At 45.1% G+C, this 23,861-nt stretch overlaps 1 protein-coding gene across 1 annotated transcript in view; it reads right to left on the bottom strand.

Annotated features, from left to right (window-relative positions):
• SLC16A2 (solute carrier family 16 member 2) overlaps nt 1-23,650 on the bottom strand; it is a 117,943-nt gene extending 94,293 nt beyond the window's left edge. The window contains exon 1 of the mRNA XM_026487178.4: nt 22,997-23,650. Within this exon, the coding sequence (XP_026342963.1) occupies nt 22,997-23,420 (424 nt within the window). The 5' untranslated portion in view covers nt 23,421-23,650. The remainder of the gene's footprint in view (nt 1-22,996) is intronic.
• Nucleotides 23,651-23,861: the final 211 nt, after the last annotated feature.

Genomic DNA, 23,861 nt, shown 5'->3' with positions numbered 1-23,861 from the left:
GATACCTAGGGGTTTCAGGCAACATTAAGTTCAATAGGTATCCAAGTGGTATTGTGCTGCCTTTTGGAAATCTTGAACTGAGTTGTACAAAATGTAAGAACAAAGGAAGAGACAGTTGTGCTTTCCTTTGCCCTGGGCAGAGGACCCACACTTTTTTAAAAATGTGGAACTTTAAAATTTAATTTTAACTCCAGTATATTTAACATACAGTGTTATATTAGTTTCAGGTGTACAATAGAGTGATTCAATAATTCCACACATTACCCAGTGCTCATCATGACAAGTGCACTCCGTAATCCCCACCACTTATTTCACCCATCCCCCTACCCACCTTCCTTCTGCTAACCATCAGCTTGTTCTCTATCCTTAAGAGTCTGTTTCTTGGTACAAGGGGGGCCCATAATTTCTCAAAAGAAAGGGCATAAAGAAAGCAACTTGTTGGAAAGAGGTGACTAGAGACTTGTCTCGATGCTTATTTGCATAGCATGCACATGAGTTTTGCTTAGATTATCGGTTTATTAGCAATGCCTTTGGGGGATGCTAAAGTTCCCCAAGCTAGCCTCTGTTGCTATCACTGGTAATAAAGGGCGGACATTCCTGATAGACCATAGTGCCCTGTTCCAAGACAAAATTCATCCCATTATCCCTAGGGGATTAGGGCAGGGGGTGGGGAGGAGGAGGGAGGGAGGAGAAGGGTTAGTCAGAGGAGAAATCTCCAGGGCAAAACTGCCAAATAGAAGAGTTCCTCACAACAGGATGAAGCAAGGCCTTTCCAGTCAGAGAAACCACAGGCTGCTGGCACTGAGCCAGTGCCAGCAGGTGACCTAGTTAGAGGAGTGTGTGGCTGAGGGAGTCAATGTGCTAAAAAGCCCCATAGATGTTGCAAGTAGGCAACAGAGAATGAAGAGGGGATCCTAAAAAGTAGAGTTTGTTATATCCTCAGGCACCCACATCCAGTAGGAAAAGCAGTTATTCTGAAATATCCAGAGTGCAGTGGAACCAGGCAGCTGTGAGATATGGCCCAGCTGAGGCCCACCGAAGCTAGCACAGTAGGGCATAAACATATGCAAATTGCTTTGGAGGTCATATCTTTTTTTTTTTAACCTGGGGTAATAACACATATTTTCCAAGAGTGAACTCAAGATTCGAGATGAATAGGTCACCATGAGGTCAGGGAGTGAACATCACCCATTAGGTGACCCCTCCCTGACCCTACAGATTTGCTCTTGAATTATTATCCTTCAATCAGAACTGAAAGGCTCTGAGTCCAACCTCCTCATTGTGCTGTCAGGGAAACTGAGACTTAGAGGAGTGAGGGCCTACTCCACAGTCACACAGTGAGTGGACACAGCAATGGTGAGGCTAAAACCCAGCCCTAATGACAGTCAGTGCTCCCTTCCACAGCTTGGCACTGACCCCTTCTCAATGCACAAAAATGCAAACTACAGGTCAGCCATGCCTTGCTTCCCTCCAGCCATCTTTCCATTCTACTTCCCACTTTGGCCCTGAAAAACAGCAAGCCAAAGTGGTGGGCAGCCCTGCAGACTTAGGCAGGGTGAAACACAGTGCTATGAGAATGATAAGCACAGCTTAAGATGTGGACATGAAGGAACAACTCCCAGAGGTTGTCTCAATGCTGGGTAATTGACGTTTTAAACATTTTTCAAAGCATGTTATTATCCTTGCACTTAAGGTTGCCGTTGGCAATAATGTGATGGGAATAAAGCCCAAATTCCCCAAGATAAACAGACACTCAGCCGCAGCCTGAGCTTCAGGTAACCTGCTGCCACTAGACATTCTGGCTCCCTTAGCACAAGAATTGGGTTCCTGGGTCCCACACAGCTCTGGACAGATCTCTGCCTGCACAAAAAATTGAAACATTATGGTCAATACTGCTTTTTGAAGGAAGGGGGAACTGTGTCTCCAGCCCCAACCTTCTATCTCTGGAAAAATGGAAGTACAGGGGATAAGAATGTGCACCTCCCCGGCAAGTCAGCAGCCTGGCTTCAAGGATTAAGCTCAAGGACATAAAGCCCTCAGAGACAGATCTGACATGGTTACACCATCAAAGTACTCATAGTTCTGGAGACATGGAAAGATAAGTAATGGCAGAATGAGGAAAAGTAATGTGGACATTCTATGTAAAGAGAGGATGGTGAGAACCGAAGCAAAAAGGCTCTGCCCTTATTTTCCTACCTATCCACTTTGCTGCAGGCCACTGCCCCTCTGAGTCTCAGTTCCTCACCTTAAAAACAACAACAACAACAACAAAAACAAAAACAAAAAAACAAAACAAAGGATTCAACTAAGCAGTTCTCAAAATGGGCCTATCAGCAGAATCATCTGATGAAAGTATTTAAAATATACATTTTGAAGCTCTACCTCAGAAACTCTGATTTAGAAAGTTATCATGGGCTGCAAAGAAGCTGTATTTTTTTAACATTTTATTTAAATTCCATTTACTTAACATACAGTGTAATATTAGTTTTAGGTATGCAATATAGTAATTCAACGCTTCCATGCAACACCCAGTGCTCATCATGGTAAGTGCCATCCTTAATCCCCATCACCTACTTAACCCATCCTCCTACCCAACTCCTCCGCAGTAACCATCAGTTCTCTGTAGTTAAGAGTCTGTTTCTTGGTTTACCTCTCTCTCTCTCTCTCTCTCTCTCTTTTTTTCCCCTCGGCTTGTTTGTTTTGTCTCTTAAATTCCATATAGTCTTTCTCTGACTGACTTATTTTGCTTCACATAATACTCTCTAGCTCCATCCACATCATTGCAATGGCAAGATTTCATTCTTTTTTATGGCTGAGTAGTATTCCATTACACACACACACACACACACACACACACACACACACACATCTATCTCACATAAAGAAGCTGTATTTTTAACATACTCTCTAGATGATTTTAATGGTCACCCTTCATTGGGAACCACTGGACTTGATGACCACTGAGGACCTTCTAGCTCTGACCTTCTATGAATCTAAGTCAAGTTTGGACCAAATGCTTTATCATAATTATCAATGTCACCATCCAGGGAGCCATTATCATGCAACTACCTTCACATGATTCAGGTTTAGGTGTTTCACACAGGGAGCTTGTGGGCCTCTCTGAAAACTCCCCAAGACTTAGATTGACCATGTGTTCAGAGCCAAAGGACATACCTATGGTCATTTGAACATTAGATCTTTTATTTGAATAAGTAAGTCAGTAAGTTAAAAACCTTATTAGGAAGAGAAGGGCAAAAGCCTGTTTGAGGGGTGGCAAAGGGAGAAGTATTGAATTACATGTTGGGGCAGGACCGGGTGGGGAGGAATGCATTCTCTGTTGCAGTTAGGTAACTCTGTCATTCTGTCATCCTCATCTTTACCCAGGCCCTAGGCCAAAATCTGAACTTCTGACAATAGGAAAAGAGACAGAGACCTTCATCATTCTGGCATGGCTGGAGGCAAGAGGCTGAATCCAAAGGCTTAGGGAGAACTATATCCGTAATGTCTTAGATTTCTCAAAGTTGAGAAGTTATTTGTTCTAGATTAATTTTCTTCTGCTGAAAATTTACTTCTACCAGTTCTCTGGTCTTTGTGTGAGAGGTAAGCAAGCTTAAATTACCAATCCCTGGATAATTATGTGTCAGAATCCACTCTAACTTGGGATGCAATCTGCTTGCTCCATCCAAAAGTATCACTGAGCTGGCAAGAGAGGAGCCAGTTTTCCCTGCCAGAATTTCTCATGAAGGGGGAAGAAGGCAGGGAATTGACTTAGGTTGAGTCTGGAAACTGGTGGGGGGGTGCAGGCTGCCCAGGGAAGAACAAGGCAGATGTCCAGGATATTTACCCTGTCCAGCTGCACGAACGCAGACAAGGCAGACTGTGCTTTGGGAATTCCAGACTCAGCAGAGAATGGGTGAGAGTGTGGCTCTACTCTGAAATCCAAAAACCTGTTTGGTCCCAGGAGAAAGACTGGATGGAATCTTGGTCCCCACAATTATAAAAATCAGAGTCCATAGATAGGGCAAGGAAATGGGAGAGTCACTTGTTAGGAGCAAATTGAAGCTTGAAGATTCCTATGGGATTTCTTAGGTGGAAGGAGCATGATCAGCAGTTAAAGGAAAAGCCTAAAACTCTAACATTGCTTGTTAAAAAGCGTGATTTGGAAAACAAATCCAAACACATCATACCTTTAAAAAAGTCTTGCAAATAAGGCGTAAGAAGTCAGCAGTGAATTCTGTCTTTGACTATTATGCCTAGAAACACTTGGGGCTTTTTGCCCATAATGCATTAACCTTTCCCCAAGCATGTCCACGTTCTCTGACCTTTGGCCCTCATTTCCTTCGGTACACATTTATTAAGCACTTACTATATATAGTGCACTGTGTTAGGTGCTGGGGTCAGTATATCTCTCCTTATAAATCACTGTGCTCAATTGTAAGTCTGTTCATAGAGACATAACACATGAGACTTAGTTTTTTGTCTCCCCTTGGCCCTTCAGTCATAGCACCTGTAACTGTGCCATATGTAGAGAAATAAAATAAGTCTTCTTGCAGGAATTCAAGCCAAATAAAGAAGGACATGAAAAGATAGTACACGGTTACTATCTTTTTGGTACAGTACCTAATTTTTATTAAGTTTGCTGCCTGGTTTTATTTAATTCCTGGATACTGATGATTATCTTAATGGCCAATCCAGAATTCTCACCTCTCATAGGCTTCCAGATGAGCTTCCTACCCACATTGACACACATATACACACAACTTAGAACCTGCCCTTCACTTCTTTGAACTTCAGTTTTCTCATCTGCAATAATGGACTAGTAATAACATCCTGAGATGAGCCTCGTCTTTCCAAATAGATCTTTCTTACTGGTTGCATTGACTTGAGATTGCCACTGCTTCCGTGGGTGAGATGAGAAAGACTTTCTGTGAAGAAAAGCCCAGCTAAGTTTGTCCCTGGGAGAAGAAAGAGGACCCTGTGAGAACCTTGTGATTTTCCACCACAGACACAGAGATTCTAGAAGCAGATGACTACCTAGTCTTCAGAGCAAACACTGGAGGTGAAACAGGACAGTAGCCAGGCTGGGCCAATTTGAATTATTACGTATATGAAAAGGCAGTCAGGGAACAGGGAGTATTAACAATAGCAACTCCTCCTGTATGAAGAGCACTTTAGGGCTCACCAAGTATTTCCAAATTATTTCTCTCATTCGAGCCTCAAAACAAGCAACAGAATTGTCCTAGATGTTTTTGCATAGTTTTATTTTTCATTTAAATCTTGAGTCAAACCTTAAAAACAGTCTGGTTTTTGCCTGTTTTACAAATGAGGGAACTGAAGTTCATCGCAGTAAAGTACCTTGACCGAAGTCACACAGGGAGATAGTGGTAAAATCTGCAGATAGTGGTAGAATCCAGGTTTTCTCATTCTTTGTGGAGTGCTCCTTCACCTGTACCAACTAACAAGGGTAGAGGAGTGGGAGGGGGCAGGATATGGTGCCAGGACAGCAAGGTTTGAAGAGGGAGGCAGTATAAAAAAAGAATTCAGAAAGCATCAAGATCAGGGAAGGTGAAGGAGAATGGAGAGTTATCTGAACCACAGCCCCTCCCCCGAAGTAATTTCCTGAGTGCTGCTTTGGGTTCTCCTAGGGAAACTCCCTTCTCCTGATATTGGTTACATAGGTAACTTGAATCACCTCAAACCCTAGCCACTGGGCACATCTGGGTAATCCTCTGAGGAGGTAGATCAATACCACCCCCACCAGGTATCAGACTTTGACTAATCACTTAGTGAGCCAACCAACCTTCTTCTGCTTGGGGTTCAGAAGGGGATATAAAATTCATCAGCAGCTTCCAAGAGGGAAAGATTTGATGGAGTAGGTAGGGAATGAAATATTCATCTCAGCCCAAGGAGGGCTTTGGACAGTGCAGAATCAAAGTTGACCTCTGTCTGCAATTCCTGGCCGTACATGCACCCAGAGAAGCACACACACAAACATAGGTACAATCACCTCAGGCATGGAAGCAGCTTCCCTGGGCCCTTTCTGTGGGATTTTCTCATTTGCCAATTTAAGGAGATATTTCCTGTTTTTTGTTTGTTTGTTTGTTTCATTTTGTCTTGTTTTGTTTTGTTTTGTTTTGTTCTGTTCTGTTTTACAGAGGGAAAGTTACAGGGCCCAGGCTTAGAGCTCAGAGCAGCTTCTGGAAGTTATTACAAAAAGCACCTCACCTGGTACCTGGGGCCAGGAGTAGGGAGCTGAGTCAGAGTCCCAGGCCAACTCAGACAGAGCCTATTGGGGAGGCACTTGCCTACTATTCCTCTGTACCACACACAGAGAGAGCCTAGTGGGAAGAGGACCATGATAGGTTCCACAGTCAAGTGACTCAAGGCTGCCTGAGTTAATGGGGAAGGGTTACCATAGAGTTGCTGACTTCTAGAATGTCAAAGCTGGAAGGGGCTTTAGGAATCATCTAGACAGGGTATCTGATATCCATGGAGGAGCAAAGGAGAGACACTGTAGGCTTGGGAATCAACAAGCTATACTAGTGCTATACTAGCATTTGACCTTGGATAAGTTACCTAACATACCTATTCAATATATTTATCTGTAAAAAAGGGATGAATATCCCCCCATAGGACTATTTTGAGGATTAAGTGAGATAATCCGTGGAAAAAATCTTAGCATAGTGTCTGGCATGTGGTGGGTTCTCAATAATTTATTTAAATGTAAATGGCTTTAGTACCATTAATCAAGCAGAGTTGTGGTTAAATTCTGATTCCCCCTTTTCTAGCTGTTTTACTTTGAGAGACCACTTTACCTCTTGGTGTATCTTAATGGGACTAATCTTACTACACAGGGCTGTTGGGAGGGTTCAGTGGGGTAATTAATACATGTAGAAGTGAGCATGGTGCTAGGCACACAGTAAAAGGCTCAATAAACATTGGCTGAATGTGAATGGGCATATCACTAGGACATGAAACTTGGATTATTTTCTCAGAGTTGTGCTTCAGCACCCCATATTCTTTTGCCTCATCCATGTGACTGGTCAGGCAAATGGATATAGCCTAAACAGAGCCTTGAGTGAACTGAATTTGTTCAGATGAGGACTGAACCACAGTATGGGACTTTGACTTCATTAGCACTGGGCTAATGCATGGCTTGCACTTGCTCACTTGCATGGCTAACTTCTCAGCCACAGATGTAACAGGCCAAGGCTCATGAGGAGTCTCCCATCCTGCTCCCAGAGGCACAAATTCCCATTCCAACACCCAACTATAACACTCCTGGGGACTCTTTTGCCATTTTCCTTGCCCAAAGCCCAAAGCAACGAGGGCAGAAACAGAAAGATCAAGGATTGGTGGAGAGAAGCTTTCCTCTTATTGCTCAGTCTGGAAATACTTGCAGCTTACATCTGGCCTGCATCCTGTAAAAGCCTTTAGTGGATCTTTACTATCCAGGATTGTCTACAAAGCAAACCTCAACTGTAAGTTGTGTATGTGTATGTATGTGGTGCTGGTGGTGGCAAGAGCAGGGCTGTTAAATGATGTTCAAAGCACAGAAATTTTCCATTACCTGACAGGATGCTTCGGGGGGGGCAGGCCTAGAAGAACTGTCCAGCTATCAAATCTTCCCCTTAAGCTCAAATCGAGACTTTACAGGAACATCAAGCTTACTCTTTTTTATCATTAAAGATTTTATTATTTATTTATTTATTTATTTATTTATTTATTTATTTATTTTTGAGAGGGGGAGAGAGAGAGAGCAGAGGGAGGAGCAGAGGGGGAGAAGGGGAATCTCAAGCAGACTCCGCGCTGAACATGAAGCCCATGGAGGGCTCTATCTCATGACCCAGAGATCATGACCTGAGCTAAAATCAAGAGTCGGACACTCAACCGACTAAGCCACACAGGCGCCCCTCAAGCTTAATCTTAAGCAGCTTCTTCCCACACTTGCCAAGCACTGGTTTTCAGAAACCCTAAAGAAATAGCTGGGCTTTTACTTCAGTGCATGGATCGACAGTTAACTCCCAATCAGGATTATTGTGACTATTCCTAGTCTATCCTCAACCACTGCCAAACAAATAGTAAAAGTAGATCTCATTACACATGCCTCAGTTTCCTCACATGCAAAATGAGGTGGTGGTTTATGTGATTGCTCTCTGGAAATTAAGGACTCCACAAAACAATGAACCAGGGAGTCAGGCTCTGCCCTACATATGCTCATGTGTGCGTGCATGCACATACACACACACACTCACACACACACCCTCGTTTATCCTCATGACATCCACATTCATACACTCGTGTGTCCATATACATGTATATGCCCACAGTTACACAGTTACATATACTCGCATTCCTATTCACATTCATACATACTTTCAAAACATTGACACAAACATATACATGCAATGCACTAAACTGCATACACACAAGCACACATACACACATAGTTTCTCCTCTTCTGAAGCTGATCAGGAAATAAACATACTTGGGAAGGAGTTCCATTATATATTCATGGACAACAACAAGAAAAGGATTTAGTATTCAGAGTAAACAATCCCCAGTCTCAAGACTGAATCTCCCTGCCCTGATCCCCACTACCCAACCCCCCACACACATTTTTTAAGTCATCTTGTGAAGAACCCTTACAGTTTGCCCCTTCCTGGTAAGCTGGAGCAATAAAGCCTAAACCTAAAACGAAAATACATCTTGGTTTGCCTGGGACAATCCTAATTTACGCCTATTGTCCTAGCATAATCTTAATAGTGTCTCCTTTCACTCTCAAATGTGTCCCAGTTTGGATAATAAATTATCTCATAGCCCTACTTAAAACTTTCCTCACCCTAGGTCATGACTGGGCCACCTGGGATAGACCAGTAGGCCTAGGCTTACTTGTCTTACTGGGAAAGCATTTTGTTCTTCAACCATGCTTAACTCTTCAATTCTATCACTAGAGATTCTTCTTAGTGTTCCAACCTTGCATTAAACAAAAGAGTTTACTAACCCAGGTCCCAGTGATTAAGGGGAGGCTGGGGCACTTTGCCATTCTAGTTGGCTTCACTGTGGGCATTAACCCTCCTCCTTTTGTTCTCACCCCATGTAATTCCCCAGCTAAGTTCTTTCTGCTTATAATCCTGGACACCCTAATGTTTTTTCTCCTTTTCCTCCTCTTCATCGTTGTAAAACATTAGGCTCTGATGACCCAGACTCTATCTGAACCAAATTACACTCCATACCGTCACCATCCACCCTACCTTAGACTCAGAGACCCTTGGAATAAAAAGGAATGGCAGAAGGAATGTGGAAGAGGGAAAGGGAGAGGGAAAGGAAAAGAGAGAAAGAGAGAAAGAAAGAGAGGTTCAATCTCATTTAGGCTCTGTGACTAATTTTCATTAAGCCTGCTACCTAATTTCTTTTAGCCTCGGGGCATGGGAGCTAGTGACTATTTTTGTGGCTGGATTAACTGTGTTTTGAAAAAATCTGAAAACGCTGTCAGCTCTTTGCAAACATGGCTATAAATATATTGTGCAGAATAGATTCGTAATGCTATTCACAGAGCAACTGGACAAGGATCCATGTTCTCCAGACATGTGGATACCACATACTGCAGCTTGAATTTTGGCAGCAGCTGTGTTAATCTGCAAACAAGAGGAAGCAGGGAAGAGGCCCCAATAAGAGCAAAAGGGACATTATCAGTATGAAGTGGGGAGATTTACACACAAGGCCTTTCTTAGACCCTGAGAAAACTGAATAGCCTGGGGAGAAGCTGGAGGGTATGATGTGCTCACTTGTACAGCTATGGAGTTGTACATATATGTACATATGCACATACATACATATATATACATCTGCCTGTGTGTGGGTATATGTGTGAGAGAAAGAAAAGGGGATATCCACGTAGATAAATGTGTATGTGTGTGCCTGTGGGTATGTGTGCTTTTAGTTGTCATGAGTTCAAGCTTAAGGTCAGATTATGTGTATAGTTTTATACACACAAGTGGTTGGTTATACATATGTGCATCACTGGTGATGCCTCAATCCAGCTGTAGATGCATGAGAACATGTGCAAATCTACGGATCAATTTATATACCTGGCAGCCATGATGATAATTTATATATAAGGCTCAAACCAGTTTTCAAAATATTGTTACATCCCCTTTCATTTGAACCTCATCACAAGACTGTCAGATAGAGATTATTATTTCCTCCCCCCATTTTGCAGATAAAGAAAGTGAGGCTGAGAAGGGCCAAGTGACTTGGCCAAGGTTGCAGATTAGGTAAACCACAAATCCAGGACTCTAACCCTGGTCTATCTGATGTCAGATCCTATGCCTGAGCCTATACCACACAGCACAGAAAGAAATGGGCAAAGGAGACTTGAACTCTGGGGTCTACTTTATGATCTCCCATTCCAAGGGCACCTTTTCTATTAGTGCTAAAACAAATTCCATGAAAAAAGGGGGGCCCCAGGGCAAGTGCTATTCTCTGTTGAGCCATGCTCTGGAGAGTAGTCTGCGGGTTGCTGGTCCTGCCTGGAGACCCTAGCCAAGTCCACTCATGAGACACAGATGAGCCATGGCCTTTTTGAGCAGATGTTCACTGGGCATACTCTGGAGCCCACTGGGGGTACTTTCTGGAGTAAGAGCTAGGACAGTAGGTTTGTTCCCTCTCTATTCTCTGCTTTGGCTGTCTGTCTTTCTCTTCCTAAAAGTCACAGGCTCCCAACATCTGGTCTGACCGGTTCTACCTGAGTCTTCCATGTTTGAGACATCCTGTGAGGAAGGCAGGTGGCACAGGTCTAGCTCGGCCTGAATGTGAGTGGTGCCATCCCAGGGCAAAGGAACAAATAAGTCCACCTGTCTTGCTAACCTCCCTTGCCCTGACCACTAGGTCACTCCAGCTTCTTAGCCAATAGATCTAAGGAAAATTTGCTTTTGGCTAGTTTTTCCATAAACAAAATCTAGGTCAAGGCAAAAAAAAAAAAACTCACGAAAAAACAAAAAACAAAAAAAAAAACAACCCACTGTGTCTCTTGGAACACACACTATCCTGTTGTTTACCATTTGGATGGTTAGAACCTGGTCAAGAGCAATGGAGATAATGATAATGATTCCAAGGTTTCAGGATCACTGATTTGAAGGCCTTGAAGACAGGGCTCAGGGGAGGAGGGATGGTCTCCTAGTCATTTCAAGGCAGGTGGTCTTCACCATTCCCCTGCTCTGCTATGACTGTGCTCAGTCATTCCAACTGGGCACCATAATTTTAACTTGCTAAAGTTTAGAGATTACTCTGGGGGCCCCTGTTGGGACTTCCAGGCATTTGTCCTCCCCTCCCCCTAACCCCAAAATATAAACCCTCCTTCCAAGTAACAGGATGGGAGGTCCCAACAGTCAAGGAGGTCATAGGGCTTGGCAGGATCTTGGCAAGTTGTTAGGAGGTGGGATACAGAGCACCCTGTTGTGGATGGGGTTATTCAGGTTTCAAAACTGTTATATGAGGATGTGTAGACCACTCACAGTCATTGGTTCCCTCCAGAACTCAGGGAGGAACTTACTGGTTGACTTGGCCAGTGCAGGATTACTCAACATGTGGGCAAAGTTATGATTTTAGGGCCCCAATGAAGCAGGGCCACCCCAAATGAGAAAAGCATAGATTTAATGAATTGTTTCAGAAGTTGGCACTTGAAAAAAATAGTGCTTAGGGCCTCTAAAGATCTTAATCTGGTCCTGAGCATGACCAACATCAGAGTGGCGCAGATGGTACCTGGATAAAGTAAGTTCACCCCCAGAATTCCTGACTGAGTAATGCTAAGCTCCCTTGGGCTCACCTGGGGTTACACTAGCCTACTAGTGAGATAATAAGAATAGCAAATGCTTATACAGCACTTACCATGTGCCAGACACTGTTCCAAACTATATATAACTCATTTAACAACCCTATATGGTAAGTTCTCTTATTATCCTCCTCTTACAAATGAGGACGCAGCACAGAGAGGTTAAGTGGCCTGCCTAGGGACACAGCTAAGTGGTGGAATCAGAACTTACTCAAGCAGTTTGGCTCCAGAGTTAGTGCTCACTCAAGAAGGTACCATAAAAGGAGAATTCTCAGTGGTACTTCACCCATAGGACACAAACCCCCTTTTAAAAAATAAAGACAAGATTTTAGGAAAGTGATCTTAAATTGGAGAATGTTCAGGAAAGATTTCCAGGCACATTGACTCAGTGTATCATAATCTGTCCCACCAAATCTCAGCTTTGCATTGAGGTACTTGCTCACGTGTGCACACATGTTCTCTCTTTGCCTCTTTTGGATGGAATTCTCCGAGGAGGCAGGATGGAGACCACAGGATAGCTACCCTTTCCAAAGCTCATCTCTTCTCAAATCTGGGAGGAAGTGTTTTCCATTTCCTTCAGAGAAGTTGTTCTCTTACTCACTACCTCACCATTCCCCATCACTCCTGACCCCTTGCCAGGAAGCACCCAAAACCTCTTTGGTTTATAGAAGCCACTGGTTATAAGCACTAAGTCTCTGGGAGGTCCAGTCTTCTCATGGAATTAGTGGAAAAATTGGGGCCGAAAAAAGGCAATGGACTTTTCAGTGTCACAAAGACAGTCACAGAGCTAGAAGCAGAACCCAGGTCTCCTGGTTGCCAATCCAGTACCTTTCTTGATTCCAGCCAACAAGACTTAGCAAGGCCTAGATCCTTCCTTCCATGACCCTCATTTCCATCTCCCTTAACTTTTTAACTCCTGATTGTTTGTTTATTTTTCATCATACCATACTTCTTCTTATCCATACACTTAAACTTCAAGCTGCTATTAAGTTTAGGGACAACACTATTCCACCTTTCAGGGAGCTCTTACATATCTGTCCCCATGCAACATGAAATGGGGACACCTGGGTTCTAGTCTCAGCTCTGCTAAACATTAAGTGTCTGACCTTAGGCCACTCACTGGCTCTCAGTCTTCTCTCCTTTTTCTGCAACTATAAAATAGGATATAAGTCTCTACAGAGCCCTTCGTTGTTGTGAACTTTTCTCTAACTAAATACAAACCACATTGACTTTCCATTTTCCAGAACCCTTCAACATAGCACTTGTTGTGATCAAAGATGTTGGCACATGATGAGATTCAACTGGGTATTTTATTTCATAACTGTCTCTGTTGCAAGGATAAACATCAACTAAGATGTAAACTACAATGTGCTACACACAGAGGAGATTGTTACCACTCAGTAGTTTTCCACTGTCCTGGGGCTCAAAGCATCTGGAGGTCTGTTTGGGACTCAGGGTAAGGGGCTGAGAGTTGTTGCCATTTCTGTTCTCATGCCCTTTATCCCTCCCCTCGGACCTCAGAAAGTGTGCCTGGGCTGCTGACATGGAAGAGCAGGTGGTGTAGGTTGGGCAGGCTATGCCACAAGCCATTTGCAAGCACCTCATTCCATGGCCCAATGCCCAGAGATCCTCCCACCCTGTGTCCTTCTCTCCAAATGTCCTCAGTATCTTCCTTTCCTCCTGCCTCTCCACTCCACCCTGCCTGCTGGGTCAGGGCCTAATGGGGAACAGTGACTCACTGGACTCTCAGAGGGCAAAGACCCAGACTCTGAGCAACAATCAAACTGTCCAATTCTCAACCTTCATCCTGCCACTGCCCAATTCATAGGCTCTTCTTCACATAGCTAAATCCCATTTTGAGTTACAACTCTCCTAGCAAACCTTCCTTGATTCCTATTGATTCCTCACACTCATCTCTCCTTTCCCACATCACTGCACAAAAATTGCATTCAATTATATATATGCACATATTTTTACTAGTTAGCAATAATCTGCAATTGTTTGGTATGTTATGTCTTTGCAAAAAAATTATAAACTTCTTGAGGGATTTTTCCTTCTCTGGCTCATCCAAGGTCTAGCCTTGCACACAATAAACACTTATTGACTTGAATCGAACCAACATTAATTGAATTGGGTAGAGGGTATGGGGAAGGCTTGTGAGCAGGGAGAAAACTAACATGTATCGGACATGTTATTATTATCCCTATTTTATGCATGAGAAAACTTAGACTTTAAGAAGTTAAAAACTTTGTCAAAGCCAGCCATGTGGTAACTAATTGAATCTAGCACCGTTTGATTCCAAAGCCCATATTCAAAGTTATGTAACAGCTTTAATGCCTATTAGCAAAGTGTTGATTAAATAAAATATGATATACCCATATAATAGAATACTGTGCAATTACAAAAAAAGAGTGAAGACTTTATGGATTTAATGTGTAATAATATCCAAGACATATTTTGAAGTATAAGAGGTGAGGTAGAGGATAATATGAAGTATGGGTTACCATTTGTATTTTAAAAATAGAGTGTACACACACACACACACACACACACACACACACACACAATTGCTTGTACGTATACAGAATATCTCTGGAAGGACACACCAAACAACACCGGTGGGCTCTAGGCTGGGGAACAGGGTAACTGGGAGACAGAAGTTAGAGAGAGACTTTATAGTATTGCACCTCTTGAATTGTGTTTCATATTAAATAAATAAAATCACATTTATTAAAACACAATACAATCTCTTTCCACAAAGTAGTGCCTGGGGATTGACTTTGGAAAAGTTCTGGGAGAGAAGGGGGCAGTATGCCAGTGGGTTGGATTGGGGACCTCCCAGGGTGCCAAAAGCCCCATCCTTTGCACCCATTTCCCAATCCCTCTTACAAACCAATCTCCACTATAATCATCTGACTGTAATGTTGATTGAGGTCACATCTTTCCAGATCTCAGTTCTCTACCTATAAAATTGGAACCAGATGGGGTAGAATAAGATGGTCTCCAAAATGCCTTCCAGCCCAGACATTTCAATAACCAAAAATCAAAAGGGTGAATCCTACTATGTATAAAATCTTAGTCTCAAAGAAGGGCTTTGAGATTTTGTTTTGTTGTTTGCAACAAAGAAGAGAAACATTCCCTTTGGATTTGCCTACTAGATGGTCTTAATGGAGGCTCCCTAAGTGGTCACTGAAATGCTTGTTCGAAAATGCTGTTGCAGTCTTCCTCCAAGCCTCTGGCCTTCTGTGGCCTCTGTTCTCCAGGGCTATCCTGTTTAGAACACAAGGAAATTGGCCCACTCCAAAACGGAATACAAAAGAGCAAGGGCCCTTCTATGCTTAATGTCCCCTGGCCCAGACCTTCTGACCCTAAATATCCCTTTCCTTCTTCCTCACTACCTGCAAGAGAACAGAGGCTCTGTGAGAGACCCTCGGGAGGAAGTGACGCCCTAACTTCACCCACCACTCACATCCCCCCCAATCCCTAGAAATTCCTACTAAAAACCTCAGTCCTTGACTTGTAGGGAGGTTTGTGAGCTCCTGCCAAGAGCTGTAAATATTTTAACATGCCTTGTTTCCTTGAATGTATATGACCCGCTACTGGCCCCTCCTTTCTCTGGGCTCTTAGAGAACTGAGGAACAAAGAAAATACAGCCAGTCCTTAGCTACAGGACACCCAGGTCAAATTGCAGAATAATACAGAGGGGATATGAGGAAGAGATTGAGTGGGAAGGTAGAATGTGGGGAGGAGGGTTGATTCCCCTTCCAGATATATTTAGAGAAAGGTATAGCAACTCAAATTCTAGGGGCTGGCAAATGTTACTGGAAATGAATAAGAATAACACCAACCCCTTCACAGTTTACAAAGATCTTTTGTATACATAATCTTATTGGATCCTTCATAGTCCTATAAAATATTGTTAATTCCATCGCGCAGATGAGAACACTGAAGACTTGGACGTTTGTATAACTTGTTCGAGGCTGAACAATTAAGAAGAGACCATTTCTATGTCTTTTTTGTACCCAGGGATCATGACTCTGGGTAGAGTGAGATGAGTAGTTAGAGGCGTATGTCATACATCACGAGACTGTCAGACTTCTGTCTACTAAACCCTTTCTTGGCCATCTTTTTATCCCTTAGTCATAAGGATGCCCTGAGGCTACAGGAATGGAAAACTTGGCAGCAGTCCCCTTGGTAGCTGCCTCTTCCCATCCTTACTATGTATTAGGTGATATATAAAAGCAGGAATTCTGGACTCAGATTCTGTGTTCAAATCCTGGCTCTGTCATTATTTCCTATATGAGCTTAAGCAAGTTACTTAACTTCTGTGCCTCTGACTTTTCATCCACAAAATGGAGAAAATAATGGTACCTATATCATAGTGTTGTTGAGAATTAAAATGAGTTGTTAGGTGTAAAGAATTTAATATGATGCTGCACAGACTTAATTGTGAAATGCTAAATAAATGTTAGTAATAATAATAATTAATAATAAGTAACAGGGAGGGCTTATAGGGAGTCATCTCCATACTTTCACACAGTCTCCTTGGGATTAGTGACAACCCCACATGAAAAGAAAGGGGTGCAACTGACCAGGACATTTGTTGAATACAATTGGGTACGACCTGCTACAATATTATTTCCTCGGCTAGGTTCCCAGGGTTATGAAAAGAGAGGGTGTGGAAATGACAAAAATAAGTTCATAGCAGTTATCTTACTGCAAAAATCCAGAGGTGATGACTTCCACACTCTTGAATGCTACATAGAAAGTTACCTTTCCCCCAGAAAGTGAAGAGTAAGAGAGGGAAGAAAGGGGAAAAAGGAAAAGATGCCTCTGTGGGATATGTAGAAATGGGCCAAGATCCAGGCTGGAGTTGGGCCTGTACAACATCTTAAACTCCAGTTGTTCCTTTAATTGAGCAAGAGAAAGAAAAAGAAGAGAGATAACAATACTGTGAGGAAAGGGGATGGCATATCTAGCAAAGGTGATACAAATGCGCTATGACAATGGGAGGAGCCATGAAAATATGGTTAGGACAGGGGCTTCTTCTGTTTCATCTTCTTCTCCTTTCAACCCCAGAAGCTGGAGTAAAGTAGAAGATAGAGTTAGGCAAGACTACCAGGGTGAAGAGGCATATACTTCCTCAAGCCACCAAACAGGCTACATTCAACACCCACAAATAGGTGCCAAGTGATTTCACGTTAGTAACTACAGCACCCACCTTCAAGGTAGGTAATTAAATGTCCTTAGGCTTAGTGCTCGGTCATTCCTAAGATGGGACTGGGCTGGAGTGTCCTAAACCTTCTTCCCAGTAACCTTTGAGTACCGACAGGAATGCAGGATAAGAAGAGTGTTGGGGAGTTACAAAGGGTCCAGGCCAAGATGTACAGACCAGGCTGGCTATATCCTCTACATCACCCTCACCTAACAAGTTTTTCATTCTGGGCCCTTTGTGCTAGTCTGCCATAACCCATAGAGAAGCCTCTATCATGTCAAACCTGATTCCATAAACAGATGGGGAAAGACTGCTTTCATAATCCATGGCTTCAGGTGAGGTGTCTGATGTGTGTGTGTGTGTGTGTGTGTGTGTGTGTGTGTGTGTGTGTCTGTGTGTGTGTGTTATGAATAAAGCCTTTTCTCTAAGGTTTGCTCATTGAATCCCAAGCGAGAAAGTTCCTTTAAAGGCGAGAAAGTTCACTCCATCTTTTATACAATCTGAAAAGGATAAATGATTAATCCTTTTCAAAAGGCAACAAAACGAAAAGATGCTGGTGTTAAAAGCAGTACACCGTCTTGGGAAACTGGTCTCTTCAAAAGGTCAGGATGGCATCCTTTACATATTTCTGCAAATGCTGATAGTTCAGCTGCTTGTTTACTCTTCGTGGCACTGGAGGAGATGTTTCCAATGACAAGCAAGTATAAATTTAGGGGAAAATGAGGGAGAGTTCTATGCCGGCTACTTCAGTAGCCACACTCTCAGCTAAGACCTGAGAGAAGCTAAAGTTGACCAGGGACTGTGGATACCCCACAGGGGCTCCTCTAGGATTAAAACAGCAGTCCTTCCACACCCAACCACAGTGGAACCCAGGCAGCAGCTCTAACCCAGCTATAAAGATGCCCTGTCTGAAGCCCCCTGAAGAAAACCACTATGTCCCATTTAGGATTCCTGGTTTACTCTTCTATCCTGAAGTAAGAGAAAACCAATGTCATAGTAACCATGTATTTCTGAGAAATAAGAATGAGCTGTGGGAAATTAAATTTCAGGAGAAGGGTCCAAACTGAGGCTTAAGGAAATGCTTATAGTTTAATGCTTTTTAGGAACAGGTTTGAATGCTGGGAAACAGTAGCATACAGACCCATTCTGCTAGCCTGCAGCCAGCCAAGTTGAGAGAATTTTCTTGGGGGCCCAGTTCCATACCGAGCAGGGCACTGTGGGACAAGCAGTTGTATGTCCAGAGTTGCCCTTACACACTGGGCAAAAAGGAGTGGATCTTTTCAACCATAATAGTATATATAAGCAGCTCTATAATCTCTAAATACATATGACATGGGAAAATAATATCTATATGGTTTTTTTCATTGTTTCCCCAGTCTCTTCCCAACCTGTCTACATCTTCATTCAGGGAGATTAACAAATTTCCATTTTGTCTGCATGAGTAAAAATGTATGCCAAGTGAATAGTAGAGACTAAAAATTTCACATAATTCTAGAAGGATAGAATGGCAGAGCTATAAAGTTCATCTAGTCAAACCCTCTCATTTTTCATATAGATAAACTGAAGTACAGAGAGGTAAAGTACCTGCTCAAAGTCACAGAGCAAGTCAGGGGCACAAGTTGTCTAACTCCTAGTCACTGTCTAGCTGATATCACTGAGATCACCAGCCCTTTGGGGTCCAGATTTATATTTAGAATGAGCATTTGAGGCCACTGGACAGTAAGCCAGGGATCCAGCCTCAACCAACTACCCCAGCTAAAACAAGCATCCCCCTGGTTGGCTTCCAAATACCCCAACCTCTCCTCCTCATCCCTTCCGATATGAGTCAAGGTCCTAGTTTGGGACTAGTTGGTTGGGAAGGAGGCAGAAGAGTTACTTGAAAGATGCCTGACCAATGGCCCTGTGGCCCAAAGCTCCACTGAAGGCTCTAAACCAACCTGATCAAGTTTATCTGGACAGTTGGCAAAAGCCTTCAGCCAAAGGTAAGACCCTGGCAGATTTGCTCAAAAAATACCTCGTTCCTAAACTCAGCAATTTAGTGGTCAGCCCAGTGAGACACTGAACCAAGCAACGAAAGGCCCTAAGATGGGGAAGAGAAATATAGCTTAACCTGCCTTTGACCCAACCCATCCTTGGGACTTTCTGTCTAAATACATAGTGTACCATTTTCCCCATGCCTAGAAAATTCTGTTTCCATTTGAGTGATCCATGAGTCTGAACTATCTTGTGCCCAGTAGTAAACTTTCCTGACCACTGTCCCTTTCCCTGAGTAGTGAGAGCCCTAGTCCCTATCCTCCCACCTAGGAGCCTACAAGGACCATGCTTACAAACTATCCAATAAAAGACACCTCCCATCATATATTATGTCTCAGTGTTAGACTGGCAGTCAAAGTGGAAAGTGCAGAGTAATGGGTTTATTTTGGAGCACACTTAAAAAGACCTAAGCTTGGAGCCAATGTTAACAACTCCAGCTTGGTCTACCTTGTCTCCTGGATCCCCAACCCTAAGCCTTCCCCAGCTCCAACCCACTTAGGGTTCCAGTAATGACCTGGGGCCCACAACCAATGCTACCTTGTTCCTCTTTACCCTCTTTCCTCCAAAAGTCAACTTTCCCCGGGGCCTATGCCTGGGAGGAATGGCAGGCAAAAGTTTCCTGAGATGGAGGCAACTGACCAAGGTCTGGTTTGGGGGGAAAGGAAAAGATCAGGAGAAAAATGAGCCTATACTTTTTGCAGAGCTTGTAGGAAAGCTCAACCAGGAAGCCATGCCATACTTTCCACCAGGTTGCCTGGCTGCCCTGTCCTGTCTGCTGCTTGGTCTGGGCAGGGGGACTCCCAAATTTCCTACAAGCTCTGCCAAAAGTATAGGCTCGTTGCTCTCCTGGTCTTTTCCTTTTCTCCCTAAACCAGACCTTGGTCACTTGCTTCCATCTCAGGAACCTTTTGTCTGCCATTCCTCCCAGGCATAGGACCCAAGGAAAACTGGCTTCCCTTCAAAAACAGGTAACGAGAAGGCACAAGATATACTGTTAGTGCCACTGCAGAACTGTAGGCATCACAGAATCTACAAAAACTGTACATTCCATGCTTAGAATGGCCTGAATTCCACTTCCCTTTTACTCTCTGTGGCTGTTTCCCATGCCCAGAGACCCCTCTGATGCAGCGTTAGCCCCCAAACACCAAAACTACCTTTCTCTGGGGCTCCCTCATAACAGTTCCAATTATCTGCAGAACCTTAGACTCATAAAGACAATCAGTGGCAGCTTTAGAACTGTAAAGATACTAGGCCTAGCCAAAGAGAATTTGGGTTGTGGATACCTCCAAACATTAAACTCATAGATTTTTTAGAGATGAAAGGCACGTCAGACATTAATAGAACCTTAATAGCACCAACCTCCTTGACTAGGGGGGTATATGTTCCATGTTCCCCAGAATGGCTATTAGGCAAATACTGGCTGATAAACATTTTAGCAAGCTTCTGCCAGATTTCTTCTAACCCTTTGAGACACCAGAGCTGTGGCACAGGTCCTGGGAAATTTTGAGTAAACTGCAGAAAGCATGTGGAGACAGAGCCACATTTGGAATCTCAGGATCTGAATGGTTGCTTGGGAAAGCTGAGGGGCCCAAGAAAGGTATTGCTAAGGATGAGATTTTCTAGGAGCTCAAGAATGTGGTGGGGTATTCTCGACCTTTTCAAAATAAAAACTGAGGTGTTCCTAAGAGCATCCAGTGTCAAAAATAACTTTCATGAATTCAAGATGCACCACAGAGAGGACCCAAGCCAAAGTATTCTGAGACCCTGGGAACATAACAAATTCTTTTCTGTCCCCTCCTGACTTAAACTCACCATAATTTAAACCGGTAAACCCAGCCCTTCAATGGACCTAGTCTGTGTCAGAGTACACACCAGCCACACCTCTGCACAGCCCACTGCCCCCCCTTTCCCAGCTGTACTGTGAGGTCTTGACCGGAAAGTCCCAGCCAGCCCTCCCCCTGAGTCCCCTATGATCACCTACTTTGAAGTTTGTTCCCCAGCAGTAAACCTCTTCCTGGTAAAGTAGTGGTTTTTCCAAGTTTTATTACATATTCCGAAGGGCCCAGCTCTAGGCCTGCTCACACCACATGAATGCCAGGGCCTAGCTTCAGCCCATCCCCCACTACCTCCCATGAAGTTTCGCCCAGACTTTGCCACTGACTCTGAAGGCCAACAGCCTGCCTTCAACCACAGGGCAATGCTCAGCAGGTGCCCTCCTAGGTAACGTAGGCAACAGCCAGAGGCCCTACCCTGGCTGCCTTCCCAAGAGCCCCTGAACTGCATCAACGCAAGGAAAAGGTAGTCCCAGGGGTAAGTATGGCAGTAACCTTACTCCCAGAAGTTGTTCCACACACTCCAGAGACCCCCTACACTTGGGCATCAGTGTGGCCTGGGCAGTCTACACCCTGGACAGCCGCGGAGGCACACTCTAATTTTCAAGTGGGAACCACACATTGCGGTGCCAATGGGTCACAGAGGTACCAAGTGGTACCCCAAATCCTCTTCTTTAAAGGTAATCCAGTAAAACTGCAAACTTTAAAAAGGGGGAGGGGGTCCTTGGTTCGGAGCAGTGGTAGGAGTGGCTGTTCAAGGGCCCAGGGAATCCACAGGTGGATGCCCTAGAATTCAAGGTTTCTATGTTCAATAAATAATCCCAAGGCCCCCACAGAGGGCAGCAGAAGTATGTGTTGGGATGAGGGAACCCCTCAGCCTTCAGCCCCAGGGCAACACTATGAAAAGCCACCTATTCCAAGCTGCGAACTTTCAGCCAGTGGCAGTGGAGCTGTCCTGCGGAGCCACAGAAGGAGCGAGCCTTCAGGGAGAAGGCATCCCAAGTCCCTCGCTCCCTCCCTAGACTCCTCATCAGAACTGTTGAGGGGCATCGCCCTTGCCTTTCTGAGAAAACAGGGTAGCTCCTCTGACTTCAGAGCCTATGGGCAGATTCAATGCGAAGAGAATGCAAGGTTGCAGTCTTGTGGCCACAAGCCTAAGAGAGCGAAGGCTATACCCTCCAGCCCTGCTTCTCTTAGGGAAGAAGACCAAGTCAGCCCCACGAGGTCAGCATTCTGGCTGAGGCCCAAGGAGGCATCCTGCAGATAGTGGAGAGGCTCAAGCCTGGGGGAGAGCAAGGCTCAGGTTGGGGGCGGCATGGAGTAAGTCTCAGGGCCCAGCCTTCCAGCTGCCTTACACTTCTCTGGCAGGAGACCCCGGAGACCGCCTTCCTGCTTGCTTTGGGGTTCAGCTCAGAGGGCACAGAGATCTGCTCGCTCCCTCAGAGTGGTAGAGGACGGCCTGGCCTGGCTGGGCCATAACCACCGCGAGCAAAGAGACACGCGCACACCCCACTCGCACTCCCTTCCTCCCCCTTTCTCTCTCCAGCAGACACACACGCCTGCCTTGTGTTTGTTCGCTCAGTCACCAGGATTCCAAAAGTGTTTTTGACAGAAAACACCTCCTCTCCCTGTACGGGAACAGGGGCTGCTGCGGAGATCCGCAGTACGGTATTTCTCTCAAAGCCCTCCCAGCCTCCCAACTCTCTCCTCTCTCCATGACTTCGCACCGCCTTCAAAAAAAATCTGCAAATATTTCCCCTCACTACACATGGTCAGCATACTTTAAAAAAAAGGGGGGGTGCGTCTGGATTTGTTCCAGGGCAAAAAAGTTCATTCCTTGCCTGTGATCAATGACTATCCCAGGTCCCACCCAAGGGACGTCTTGCGCCTAGTCTCCATAGGTAAGGGTGCCCAGAGCCCCGAAAGCCGCGCCTTAGCAGCGCCCTGGGCAAGGGATAAGGGGGAGGAGTCGAAGCAGAAAGCTGAAGGGGCGCCTCCGACCGAGAGATCAGGAGTCGGCGGCAGTGGGAGCGGAGGACACCCTTGCCCAGAATGCCAGGAGGGGCGCGTGGGGCCACTCACCTGCTTGGAACTCCACTTGGCGATTTTTCTCTCTTTCCTCCTGCAGCAGCATGGAGTAGAGGATCCCAAAAGAGTTCTGGATGCCAAAGATGGAGCCGTTGCACCAGGTGGCAGCGAAGACCACCATCCAGCCGAAGCCACCTTCGGGGGGCTGAAAGCCGCGCGCCGTGCCGCGGGTCTCTACAGTGGGCGTGGACTTGGAATCATGCACTGGGTCGGGCTCAAATTCCAACTCCGGCAGGGGTGCAGGGTCTGGTAGGGGCTGGGGCTCCGGCTGTGGCTCCGGCTGCGGCTCGGGTGGGGGCACTGGCACCGGCTCAGGCTCGGGCTCTGGTTCGGGGTTACCCACCCACTCCTGCTGTTCCTGGTCTGCCTCCCGCCAGGGCCCCTTGGCTTCCTTGCTCGCCAGGCTTTGCAGCGCCATCTCGGCAGGGGGACTGTGGCTGCTCCGGCGGGAGGAGCCGCTGTGTGGCTGGTACTTGTTTCTGCCGCTGCTGCTGCTGCTGAAGCTGCTGCTGCTGCGCTGCTGCTGCTACTCCGAGCGCTGCTGCTGCCGCTGCCTCCTCCTCCCGGCTCCGCGCCCCAGCTGGCCCGCCTGTCCCGCGACAGACGGTCCCTCGAGTCCTCTTCTCCTCCTCCCACGTCCAACCCCCCTTCTGCTCTCCCCATGTCATCTCTCTCCTCCCCCTCCTCCTCTCCCCCCCCACCTCTTCCTCCCTCAACAGGCAGCCGCTACAGCCTTGCTCTTCTCCCTAGCCCTTCCTGCTCCCCATACTCGCCTACCTACTCTAGCCACTGCTCTCTATCTCAACTTCCTTTCCAAACTACTGAATTCTGTCCTCCTTGTCCAGATACCCAGTAGAGG

The sequence above is a fragment of the Ursus arctos genome, chromosome X, assembly GCF_023065955.2.
Source record: "Ursus arctos isolate Adak ecotype North America chromosome X, UrsArc2.0, whole genome shotgun sequence".
In the NCBI taxonomy this organism is placed as follows: Eukaryota; Metazoa; Chordata; class Mammalia; order Carnivora; family Ursidae; genus Ursus; species Ursus arctos.
This window is presented reverse-complemented; position numbering and strand designations above follow the sequence as displayed.